Genomic DNA, 11066 nt, shown 5'->3' with positions numbered 1-11066 from the left:
GCCACCAGTAAGTCAATTACCAAATGTCGAAGGGTTTACTTTTAGGAGTTCCTCCATGGTGCTTAATGGTATTGATTGCATCGGTATCTCTATCCGTGGGCGCCAAGATGCAATGGTTGGAGAACCGTACCATGTCCTCCAGGGAAGCGTTCTCAAAATTCGGGTATATGGCAGAGATAAGGTGATGAACGTCCGTGGTGGGCATGCACCATTCCGTAGGAAGACGGATATGTTCCCGCGAAGGTAGGTGTTCTTAACCGGGAAGGATATGTGTCCTCCCATTGCCTATGGCGAGGCAGAATGATGCAAACGAACTTTGCGGCATGGCGTGGATATAATTGCCTTGGATATTTTGCAGTGTTGATTGTAAGGCGCAGGGTATGGATCAACGGCCACAAAGGAGATAAGGATATGGCGGCATCGATGTTATCAGAACGTGTGCCTTTTCGGATGACTGGTAGGCCTGCCTAAAGTCGCCTCCAAACACAACGATCTTGCCTCCAAAAGGTATAAATGCTGCGGAAGGATCTGACACTCTCATGATGTCACGTAGAGACCGATCAACGGCCTCTACGCAGTAGCGGTTCATGAGAGGTGCCTCGTCCCAGACAATCAAATGCAGCATCGCGGATTTCACCGACTTGACGATCATCATGCACATTCAAATTGCATGTGATGGTATCATCCACAACCTGAGTCACCGGTACTTTGAATCTTGAGTGGGCAGTCGTTCCTCCATCAAGCAATAAAGCCGCCATTGCAGTTGAGGCGACTGCAATGGACTTGTGACCGGAAGAATGAACATGTGCCAGAAGGATATTGTAAAAAAAAGTCTTGCCGCAACCTCCAGGGCCATCCACAAAGAACAAATGAGAGTGGGCGGTAGATGGAATGGTATTGAGTGAAGCGATGATGGTATCGAAGGCAGCTTTTTGATCAGGATTCAGACTTGCTAGTGGGTATCGGTGCCGTTGGTCGATCAAACGCAAGTCGTCGTCATCCTGCTGGATATCGGTATCTCCATTATTGCGGAGCTGCTGGAACATTGTATAGTCGTTCTGCGTGCCAGGTATTAGTGAAGTTGACAGAAAATCGGCCAGCGATTTTCCGTGGCAAGAAAGGAGACGATCAGTATGCAGTAGAGCTCGCGCTCTACATAGGGGGATATCTGGCTCCTCTTCGCAGGATCGATATTGGTATTGATAATCGAGACAGAGCTGCTCAGCAAAGAGTATCCCACAGAAGCCCAGGATCATCAGGGTGAGCCCAAATCAAAAAGGTCACAAACAACTGACGAAGGCGGGGTATACTGGTAACGAAGCTGCGGCATTGGAATTGCTCTCGACTGGAGTTGATCAACCCATGGGCACGGCAGCCTCTTCAAAAGAGGGGTATAGAACACCCTCATGTGTCCGGAGGTATTCAAAGGACGTGGCACCGGATATATGATGCAGAAGCAAGCGCAAAGCAAAGCGTTCTCTATCGATAGGAGGGGCAAAGTAGACACGTCTAACTGCCAGCTGTCCACGCTGCACCTGCGCCAATGACCGCGGTCATGCTGGGAGCATTTGATAAAAATGAACTCGGAAGGAAGCTGGTGAGAACAGAGACGTCTGGCAGACTCGTCCTCCCGGTTCAGAATGAAGTAGGCGTTGAGAGTTGTCAGGTCGTTTTCTGTGCGTAGGAGCACATCCTTTAGGGTATCATCCTCGTTAAAGAACGCTTGCCGGCGGTCGGTAAATGCAGAGCTAGCTGCATGGCTGCCGGTGACCGATGGTGGAGGGAAAAGGAGTATATGCGCCAGATCGCTTTAGGCGCCGAGATATATCGAGCATCTTGGTATAATTGGATTTCATCCACTGGTTGCTGCTCGTCCACTGTCGCATCGAACTCTTGCTGCTGTTGTTGTTGCTCTTGAGCACGCAAAGTAACCATGATGTGATCATGGCCTTTCTAGACGTGTTTAAATAGGTTAATGACACTGATCGAAGAGTATATCTCGTAAAGCCGATAAAATTATAAAAAAGCCCAAAAAAACCCCCCTATTTTTTTTATTATGCACTATCTCACAGCAGTAAAAAAAGCAGCGGAGCATAAAAAGTAAAAAGCCAATTGCAAGGCTTGATTTTTCGAGATCGGATTATGAAATTGCTCAGTCGGACTCGAACAACATACAGCAGGAAGATTGCGTATATGCAACAATTGGTTTACATTATTAAGGAAATGGATCTTTTTGCTCTTCAATATTTATTAGAAAAAAGTCTCACACCGTTTTCATTAGCGGGTGGAAGGTGGAAGTTTTGCAGAGTAATATCTAGCATAGCATTGGACTTTTGCCCTTGGATGGAATATTTATGTTGAGATAAATACGATTGATATCATGGTTCTAAATCATTATTGAAAGTGCTTCGTCATGCCAACCTCTAATAAGAGACTGAGATACGCTTACTGAAGTATTGAATTGAACGACTTAGAGCAATAGTCGTACTCGGTATGCTTTGCGAACAGAATTAAAGCAAATGATAGGATGGCCTTGCTGTAGTGAGATGACCAGCTGTTAATTTCGGCAACAGGATCCATTTTGTGTTTGTATCCTACCTGTTGAGCATGCACGAGATCATCCACCGTAATAATGGCTTCTTTTACTTCGCCGGTAGATAACAGGTATTGTCGAAAAACGCCTCCAAGAAGTCCTATTGCGTGGCGTTACAAGAAAGGTCAAAGTTCAGCAAGAGAACTTTCAATCCTTCTTCCTTGCTTATCTTACCACAATCAGTCATAGGTGTTTTCCAGTTCCAGGTATCGTTTATTGGCTCCCCGACGGCGATGTTGGCAATACTGGTTTCTGTGACTTGATGCTGCTGGTTCCAAAGCACGACATCAAAGGGTTCTCGATCGTTGGAGACGTGAAAACTACAATTCAATCGCTCACGTGCATTGTTGTACAAGTCTCTTCGTGTCGTCTTGTGCCGCAAAAAAAAGTCGGTGATGCAAGGTATTGGTTGTGTGTCTAGAATAACGTTGATCAATGGGACTTTCAGAGCGGCCAGGTGAAGGTTCTCAGCGGAAAGAGTCGGTTCCGGGAGCAGTGTCGCTTCTACTGTAAGTTGAGAAGCGGTATTCAGTAAAAGGCGGACCTGTAAAAGAGAAAAAAAAAGTTAAAACCGGTCAAGAGAGTAAACCGTAATATCATTTTACCCTTTGATAGGAAGAACGGTCCTTCAAGTGGGCGTTAAGAACGTCTGTTATTTGCTGAGGGGTTGGCGGAGACACGAAGCAGTCGGCGGCCAAGGCGCGGTAATCAGTTGCGGATTTGAGTAAGCGTGTAATGTGCAGATCAAGGAGGTAAAATCCTGCAAGGTCAATGGATCAACTGACTGAGCCAAGACAAATGAAATAAAGACGGATGAGTACCTTCTTGAGGGGTGAATAGGATAGTCTCCAGTAAGCTAAAGTCGTGGTTCATGGCAAGAAAAAAAAAGGCACACTGGGACACTGGAGCATGAAAATAGGAATAATACGCACCAGTCACAATGGCCTTTTTCTGAGTCGACCCGTTTCCGGTCGGCGCTTCGTTTCCTTTGCCGCTTTTGTTTCCCTTTATTCGCTCATGGCAGCCCTTCATTATGAACTTGCAGAAGATCCCGGCATAGCCTGGCATATCATTTCCAGCATCATAGGCTGGGTAAGTCACTTCAAGTTTTGACTCTTGTGTCTCCATTCATTAACGCTGTGCTTTTTTCCCTGTTTGCCGCAGACATATTTTGCAGCTTGGTCCGTTAGTTTCTATCCGCAGGCGATTCTCAACTGGAAGCGCAAGAGGTAATAAAGTTCTATATGCTGCGGTTTGCTGTAGCGTTTAATATTGACATTGAATAATAGTGTTCAAGGTCTCTCTTTGGACTTTTTAAATTACAACGTGCTTGGTTTCCTGTGTTATTCCGTAGGTTGCGAGCAGTGACTGACAAACGATGGATCAACTGAACCATTTTCCCAACAGATATTCAATCTATCCTTCTATTTCAGCAAAGAGATTCAAGATGAATGTATGATTAATGGTGTGAATTGATTATTGGAGGGGAGGCTGATGTCGAATACCGTAGATAAGCGACGGAACCACGAACAAGCCAACTTGGTGCGAGCCAACGATGTCATGTTTGCAGTTCATGCTTTTCTTATATCATCCTTCACTCTTTTGCAAACGTTTATCTACAAAGTACGGCCTTGTCGACTTTTATGTTGGCAGACATAAGCATGCATTTTTTTTTTTTTTTTTTTTTTTTTACTTACCGAATGGGATAGAAAGAACAAGGTCAGCGGGTATCGACCTTGGCTCGTATCATCATCTGCATGATTTTTATCGGCATTGCGGTATCGATTGCAAGAGTCTATTTTGCGAACGCCATGTGGATCGATGTGATGTATTATCTAAGCTATGTAAAATTATTTATCAGCTTCATCAAGTACTTACCTCAGGTGATATGCATTTGTGGTATATTTAGCACAACACAACCGGACATCTCACACATCGTTGCATATCTTCTTTAGGCATGGCTTAACTATAAGCGGAAATCCACCGTTGGATGGAGTATCCATAACATTTTGCTGGTAAGTGGTTCTTGGAATACGTCTTCTTTTTTACAGGATGTTTCATTGACTTTTTTTTTAATCTCTTTCTCTGTAGGATTTCACGGGTGGTGCTTTATCCATTGCCCAGTTGCTTTTGGATGCCGCATTGAGCGGTGATTGGAGCGGAGTGTCTGGTGTAAGTAATCACAATCCCTTTCGAGTGTACAGCAAATAAGCTAACTACGCGAGATTGATATAGGATCCAGTCAAATTGTAAGGAACAACATGTCGTCATTCACGAAAAGAAAGGTGTACTGATGGAACTTATTTTTTGGGTAGTGGCCTCGGATTTGTTGCGATTGCGTTTGATCTAGTATTTATGACGCAGCACTACATCCTTTACAGAGACCGAACCGACTTTTATTCAGTTGAAGAAGAACGTCGTAGACTGATAGCTGAAGGACGCGTGCCTAGACGTGACAGCGATGTGGATTATGATAATCAACCAAGTCATGGAAGTTACGGAGTATCGCATGGTTAATTTATCTCACAATAAAGCAAGGACAACCAGATTATTTTGTCTCCCTTTTCAAGGTCTCTGTTTATCCACTTGCTGTTTTTTTTTCTCCAGACAATTCGGTGGTACAAAAATAAAATCTCGAATATTTTCGATCGCTTTTTGGATTTCACATTCTCCCGAGATTATGTCGTTCTTGCAATCATTACGGGCTTGGATCGTTTTATCCTTGCTACGTGTAGCATTCACTGTTCCCAGTCATCGCTATGCCCAACAGATCATACGACTACTGCAATTTCTTTTCTTCAAAGCGGAGAGCCATTGGACTGCGAAAACACCTCACGGCACGCTAATCTCGGAAGATGTTGGAAATGCCAAAATGGAAGCCTTGATCGACCGTTTATTAGCCAGTGATGTTGTCATTCTCTGGATCCCTGGTATGATGGGCCTGAAATATTCCTGTTAGGACGGTTGGGCTTACTGGTGAAGACATTAGGCGGTGGATTTCGTATGAATTTAGGTACCTTGTACGTCCCCACATTTAAAACGTGGATCCGGGCTCTTGCAGCGGATAAAAATATTACTGCCAATGTGCTGGTGGTGGACTACAGTAAGGCTATTGTTTTCAACTACATTGTAAATCAAACAAACCATATACAGAAACACTGATCTTGCATTTATCAAGCATAGGAACCAACACTTCATATCCAGGACCCGTAGAAGAGGCTGTCAAAGCGTACGGCTGGCTGGTGAATCAGATCCATGTCTCACCCAACAAGATTATTCTCGGTAAAATTGCTTTATGCGAATCGATGGATGAATCGAGCAACAACCAAAAAGCTAATGCGAAAAGAAAACAATGGAAACAGGTGGTGATGATGCCGGTGTCGGTATTGCGTTGGATGCCCTGCAGAAAAAATCGATAAAGGTGGCTGGGCTCGTGTGTATGTCACCCTATACTGGCCTTGAAGCGGGTGGCGCTTCATGGCGGGCGAATGACCAGTACGATTATATACGAGCTGCGGCCATTGATCGTATGGAGCAAACCTATATCCCTGCTGAAGGAGATCAGCCATTCGAATACCTAACTCAGGATATCCCTTGGACATTTTTGCCGAGTTCTATGTTGGTCATGGTGGGCGGTCGAGAGGTTTTACTTGACGAAGCAGGAATGTTGGCGGCACGTGCACGTTCGAATGGCGTTGATGTTACTTTGTATCAGGCACCGCTGGAAATCCATCTCTGGTCGATGCTAGGCTTGCCTGTGATCCATGACCCCAAAATATACCAGGCATCCACTGACATATTGGTGCATTTTCTATCTGGCTGTGTCGCTGTGTCAAATACTCGTAGATAGCCATCATCCACTTACAAAATCTTTTAAAGTCGAAATATAAAAAACCGGCACATATTCTCCTTACTATAAAACTAAGGAGACAAGGAATTTCCATATTTGGGGCTGGGATGAAAAAAAAAATGAAAAAGGTTTGGCATTTGCAATGCGGAGAAACATGGTTCTCCACCCAATAGATTGTCGGCGTTAATTTTTTTTTTTTTTTTTTTTTTTTTTACGGGAACAATGGCATGGTTACAATTTAACAGAGGCCAAGAGGTCCCCAATTCAGTAGTTGACGTTATAGTAGTTTTGGTATGGTGCTCATTACAAGGTGTCATTAGAGAAGTAAGCGGAATGGCTGCATTGCTGCGAATGAATCTTTTCCCTTTGATTGGCAGTAATTTATGCAGAAAGTGGCTTTTTTTCCAGGACGGTTTATCCGGAATTTGAAAAAAGGTGATGAAATAAGAAAAAAATTCCACTGCGGATGTAGTTCCTTTATCAAATGCTCACCAAACTTTTATTGCCCACTGTTGCCCGGATCTCGGCGCAACAAGTTTCTGCCAATGCCGCAAGAACTAGACTATTCACCAAAGCAGCCAGTAAGTATCTTTTGTTCTGTAACTGAGGTCCCTGTTTTTTTTGCAGTCAAAACTCACCGTCTGGTATTTCAAAAAAAAAGGTCAACTGTTCAGCAGCCGATCCGCTATTATCCGATCTGGCATCGCTCATGCCAAACTGACCCCGTATGCTCTTCTCCATACAACAACAAGACAATTATCAGCGGCTGCTGTGGAAGCGGTCAAAATTCCGGCCGTGGAAGCAGAAGAGGAAGCAGTGCCAGAAAAACAGCGATTTGACTCCATTGAAGCAATCAATGGAACAACTCAGAAGGCGCTCGACAAGGTGTTTGGATATCAAGAGATGTCGTCTGTCCAAGCTGCTGTTTTGTCAAGACTTCCCAATGAAGAAGACATGTTTGTCAAGGCGAAAACGGGTACCGGTAAAACGTTGGCTTTCTTGATCGCGGCTCTTGAGACGGCCCTCAAGGGAAAGTCCTCCAAAGATCTGCGAGTGTTTGAAGGCACTTCCATCATGGTCATTTCCCCCACCCGTGAGTTGGCTAATCAGATCGCCGAAGAAGCGCAGAAACTGGTGAGTTTCTATCCTTTCAAGGTCCACTGTTTGGTGGGCGGTGATTCAAAACGCCGTCAAATTGTCAATCTCGAACGTCGCCGTTGCGATATCGTGGTGGCCACGCCCGGTCGTTTGAATGATATGTTATCCTCGGTTCCTCACTTCCGACGCATGTGCCAGTCACTCAAGGTACTGGTGTTGGATGAAGCCGATCAGTTATTGGATATGGGTTTCAAGGCAGAATTACAGCGTATTCTCAATCAGATTCCCGACGAACGTCAAACCATGCTCTTCTCCGCCACCATCAACAAGGAAATCCGTGAAAACCTTGGCAAGTTTGCCCTGTCCCCAAAACATACCTTAATCGACACTGTTGGAAAGGATGATGTCAATACCAATGCCCACGTGAAGCAGTCCGCCATCGTGGCTCCTTACGAAACCCAATTGCACTTGGTCAAGGACCTGTTGGAAAACTACGAAGCAGCCAACTCTGGCAAAGTCATTGTCTTTTTACCTACCACCAAGTCCACCATGGTCTATGCACAACTGTTGAAGAGTTTGCTGCCCAAGCGAGAAGTGTTTGAACTTCATTCCAGAAAAAATCAAGATCAACGTAGTAAGATTGCCGATCGTTTCCGACGCTCTCGCCATGCCTCTATTCTTGTGACCTCGGATGTCTCTGCGCGAGGTGTCGACTACCCCGGTGTCTCATTGGTGCTTCAAATCGGTGTGCCTTCCACTCGTGAACAATACATTCATCGGTTGGGACGAACCGGTCGTGCCGGTCGTGAGGGTGAAGGTATCATTATGCTTGCTCCGTTTGAGCAGACGTTCATCACCAAGGATATCGGCGATTTGCCAGTGCAGAAACTTGAATCTCCAGAGTTGACGGAAGAGCAAACTCAATCCAATATGGAAGCTGTGGGCCGTGCTCTTCGAGTCCTGGATGAAGACATCATTACCGAAGTGTACACTGCCTATTTGGGTTACTGTAAGTAGTCTGTTTGAAGGGGAAAATTATAACGGGGAGGTCGGATTACTGACGTAGTGTTTTCTCGAATAGATTCATCGCGTATGCCGTTCTTGGGTAAACGCCGTAGCGAAGCCATCGCTCAGGGCGGAGAGTTTTTGAAGGGTTTCGGTATCGAAGAGACTCCTCATTTGTCCCCCTCCTTCATTTCCAAGCTGGGTCTTTCTGATTCCTCGGACCGTCAAAGCCGATCTTCGTCCCGAAGACGCAGCGATTCCCGTCCCAGAAGCTTTTCTCGTTCCCGCGAGGATGGTGAGTTCCGTCGATTTGATCGACGATCGCGCCGCGATGGCGACGATGATTTCTTCCAAGATCGACGTGGAAAGCATCACAGCGACCGAGAATTCCGTCCCAAGCGATTCGAAGATCGTGATTCGCGACCCAAGCGTTTTGAAGATCGTGATTCGCGACCCAAACGCTTTGGTGGTGATAGGGAATTCCGCCCCAAGCGATTTAATGACGAAGCCCCTCGATCCAGCCGTTTTGGCGACGATGAATCGTCTGGTTTCCAGCGCCGTGAAAAGACCTACCGCCGTTGAATAACATCCCCGTCCTCATAATTTAAATCTGATCTCAAATTTACTCTCCCTCATTGATACAATTCCATATAGCAGCAAATTTTAAATGTAGCATCATTTATTCATTTTCATCATTCGTCTATTATAAATTCATGCTTTGTACTTTTTTTTTCTCATGCTTTTTGTTTCTCTACTCTTTCCAATTCGTCCTTGATGCGTTGATGCAATGAATCTAATCTGTCATCCGGTTGCAAGTGGGGAAATCGTTTAAAGAAGGCATGGTAATACTGGTCTCCCATTTCATATTGTCTGCGGTACATACAAAAGATGAGAATCGCATTCAACGCCGCAACGTTGGGTGAGTCCACTAAAGGCGTCATCGTCGCCGGTCGGTCCTGCCTTACGTCTTGACCGAATCTGCGGGCCAGCTTGTTGCCTTCGGGAACTCGCAAAAAGTACAACCGATCAATGGCATCCACACCGAACCACACGTCCTCCTTTGTCCGTGCCGTGCGACCGAGCGCATTCAAAAAACTCACGACGATTCCATTGTCAATCTTCAAGTTTTCTTGTTGCGCCTTCACTTTCAGGGCATCTTCTTGTTCGCTGATATAGGCCGCTTTCAATGCCAGGCCGGATAGTTGTGTCTGTTGCAAATAATGCGGCTGTTGCTTCATCAGTTTGGACCACAGGTTTCGTACGTATTGAATAGCACGGTCTTCCTTCAAAGCCCCACACACTTGGAAAGCCGTGGTATAAGTGGCTGCATCTGCAGGATACGATCCATCCCCCAAGATCTCGTCAATTAAGTTCAGAGCCTTGTTATTGTCGTGCGCCTTTTGGTACACTTGTAATAAAGCAGTGACGTGGTAGGGGCTGGGTTCCATGCCGTAAAACTTGATCGAATTGAACCATGCTTCCGCTTGCGCCACGGCGTCCGCCGAAGTGCTCTTGCCAAAAGTGGAGATCATATAGGTGAGCGTGGTATCGGTAGGTTCTAAACCATGTTTCCGCATCTAAAAAAAGGTAAATGTTCAGTATATCGTGCTTTTTCTATTAACATGTTTTTCCCATTTACCTTTGCGAAAATGGTTTTCGCTGCTGTGGATCGACCATGTTGGGCACAATAACCCAGTAGCTGATTCCACACCACAGTTGATTGTAGACGTGCAGGCAGACAATTGACAAATTCAATAGAATCACTAAGCTTGGAGACTCTTAACAATTCCTTTACTCGGTCCGAAGCTCCATAAGCGTCTCTGGGCATGGTATAAAGATGCTTATTCGGTCGTGTTTCGGCCGCTTCGATATTCACAAATTTTCGTCGGGACCACGTCTGCCGTTTTTTCGGCTTTTGTTTCTGATCATCAGCCACAATCTTTTTTGACGAACTGGAAAACGATCGAGTGTTTGTATAGCAGTGAGGTTGAGCATTTGATGCCGCTGATCTTGAAAGGATAAGAGATTGACAAGGTGAATGATCAAGCGATCGAGGAGTGATCTTATGCGTGGCAATACAAAGGTTCCTTCGCAGTTGCACGGCCGCATGTTGCTGACGCAGAAACGTAGGAAACGTGCGGGATTCAATGATTTGTAAGTTCGAGACCAAACATTGCTTCGCCCAGGAATTCATGGTAATGTACAGCAGCAAAGAAGCACCAGGAAACGACAAAAAAAGCTGCCATAAATCGTGGATATCCAAATATGGCAAGTCGAACTTTTTCCAAAGTGACTGCTATTAGCGAGGACCTCAATATTGATCGAAAGGCATAAAAATGAGAAAAATTGCCATGTAACGCAAGATTCTTGTAATCAATATCTACTCTTTTTGGTGGAAAAAAGAGTTGGGAATAGACAAAGCAGACAAATGGATGTAGAATCTCTACAAGCTTGTTCGATGCGATCTAGAATCGAAAAAAAAAAGAATGTGAACTCAACCAGGAACATGAATTTTCATTG

The 11066-nt window shown here is 45.1% G+C and overlaps 5 protein-coding genes across 5 annotated transcripts; 3 read left to right on the top strand and 2 right to left on the bottom strand.

Annotated features, from left to right (window-relative positions):
* Positions 1-1695: 1695 nt before the first annotated feature.
* BYT42DRAFT_648344 (aminotransferase) lies at positions 1696-3466 on the bottom strand (the record flags this gene model as incomplete). The annotated part of the gene is made up of 5 exons (XM_051572735.1): positions 1696-1953; positions 2599-2693; positions 2768-3137; positions 3199-3353; positions 3415-3466. The coding sequence occupies 5 exons, from the start codon at positions 3464-3466 to the stop codon at positions 1696-1698; spliced, it is 930 nt and encodes a 309-aa protein (XP_051419281.1).
* Positions 3464-5240, top strand: BYT42DRAFT_585485 (PQ loop repeat-domain-containing protein). Its single transcript, XM_051569989.1, has 8 exons — positions 3464-3685; positions 3758-3822; positions 3883-3943; positions 4001-4046; positions 4104-4216; positions 4303-4476; positions 4549-4608; positions 4685-5240. Exons 1-8 carry the CDS (start codon positions 3503-3505, stop codon positions 4802-4804), a joined length of 822 nt encoding a protein of 273 aa, XP_051419280.1. The 5' UTR covers positions 3464-3502; the 3' UTR covers positions 4805-5240.
* Positions 5241-5252: 12 nt separating this feature from the next.
* On the top strand, positions 5253-6623 carry BYT42DRAFT_521864 (Alpha/Beta hydrolase protein). Its single transcript, XM_051565285.1, has 4 exons — positions 5253-5523; positions 5583-5696; positions 5777-5875; positions 5956-6623. Exons 1-4 carry the CDS (start codon positions 5274-5276, stop codon positions 6441-6443), a joined length of 951 nt encoding a protein of 316 aa, XP_051419279.1. The 5' UTR covers positions 5253-5273; the 3' UTR covers positions 6444-6623.
* Positions 6624-6862: 239 nt separating this feature from the next.
* Positions 6863-9221, top strand: BYT42DRAFT_585476 (P-loop containing nucleoside triphosphate hydrolase protein). The gene is made up of 3 exons (XM_051569988.1): positions 6863-7024; positions 7105-8550; positions 8623-9221. The coding sequence occupies exons 1-3, from the start codon at positions 6928-6930 to the stop codon at positions 9126-9128; spliced, it is 2049 nt and encodes a 682-aa protein (XP_051419278.1). The 5' UTR covers positions 6863-6927; the 3' UTR covers positions 9129-9221.
* Positions 9222-10956, bottom strand: BYT42DRAFT_648341 (uncharacterized protein). Its single transcript, XM_051572734.1, has 2 exons — positions 10186-10956; positions 9222-10123 (listed from the first exon to the last, which is right to left on the bottom strand). The coding sequence occupies exons 1-2, from the start codon at positions 10738-10740 to the stop codon at positions 9281-9283; spliced, it is 1398 nt and encodes a 465-aa protein (XP_051419277.1). The 5' UTR covers positions 10741-10956; the 3' UTR covers positions 9222-9280.
* Between the last annotated feature and the right edge of the window lie 110 nt (positions 10957-11066).

The sequence above is a fragment of the Radiomyces spectabilis genome (assembly GCF_025331425.1).
Source record: "Radiomyces spectabilis strain NRRL 2753 chromosome Unknown BYT42scaffold_14, whole genome shotgun sequence".
NCBI lineage: Eukaryota > Fungi > Mucoromycota > Mucoromycetes > Mucorales > Radiomycetaceae > Radiomyces > Radiomyces spectabilis.
This window is presented reverse-complemented; position numbering and strand designations above follow the sequence as displayed.

What these genes read in the sequence shown, in the direction of transcription:
- BYT42DRAFT_585485 (XM_051569989.1), top strand. Translation starts at nt 3,503, where the DNA reads ATGAAAATAGGAATAATACGCACCAGTCACAATGGCCTTTTTCTGAGT. An exon ending in TTTCCAGCATCATAGGCTGG is followed by an intron (nt 3,686 to 3,757) that starts GTAAGTCACTTC and finishes TGTTTGCCGCAG; the next exon opens with ACATATTTTGCAGCTTGGTC. An exon ending in TTGGTTTCCTGTGTTATTCC is followed by an intron (nt 3,944 to 4,000) that starts GTAGGTTGCGAG and finishes TTTTCCCAACAG; the next exon opens with ATATTCAATCTATCCTTCTA.
- BYT42DRAFT_521864 (XM_051565285.1), top strand. Translation starts at nt 5,274, where the DNA reads ATGTCGTTCTTGCAATCATTACGGGCTTGGATCGTTTTATCCTTGCTA. An exon ending in TGTGCTGGTGGTGGACTACA is followed by an intron (nt 5,697 to 5,776) that starts GTAAGGCTATTG and finishes TATCAAGCATAG; the next exon opens with GAACCAACACTTCATATCCA. An exon ending in ACCCAACAAGATTATTCTCG is followed by an intron (nt 5,876 to 5,955) that starts GTAAAATTGCTT and finishes CAATGGAAACAG; the next exon opens with GTGGTGATGATGCCGGTGTC.
- BYT42DRAFT_585476 (XM_051569988.1), top strand. Translation starts at nt 6,928, where the DNA reads ATGCTCACCAAACTTTTATTGCCCACTGTTGCCCGGATCTCGGCGCAA. An exon ending in ACTATTCACCAAAGCAGCCA is followed by an intron (nt 7,025 to 7,104) that starts GTAAGTATCTTT and finishes TCAAAAAAAAAG; the next exon opens with GTCAACTGTTCAGCAGCCGA. An exon ending in CACTGCCTATTTGGGTTACT is followed by an intron (nt 8,551 to 8,622) that starts GTAAGTAGTCTG and finishes TTTCTCGAATAG; the next exon opens with ATTCATCGCGTATGCCGTTC.
- BYT42DRAFT_648341 (XM_051572734.1), bottom strand. Translation starts at nt 10,740, where the DNA reads ATGAATTCCTGGGCGAAGCAATGTTTGGTCTCGAACTTACAAATCATT. An exon ending in CGAAAACCATTTTCGCAAAG is followed by an intron (nt 10,124 to 10,185) that starts GTAAATGGGAAA and finishes ACCTTTTTTTAG; the next exon opens with ATGCGGAAACATGGTTTAGA.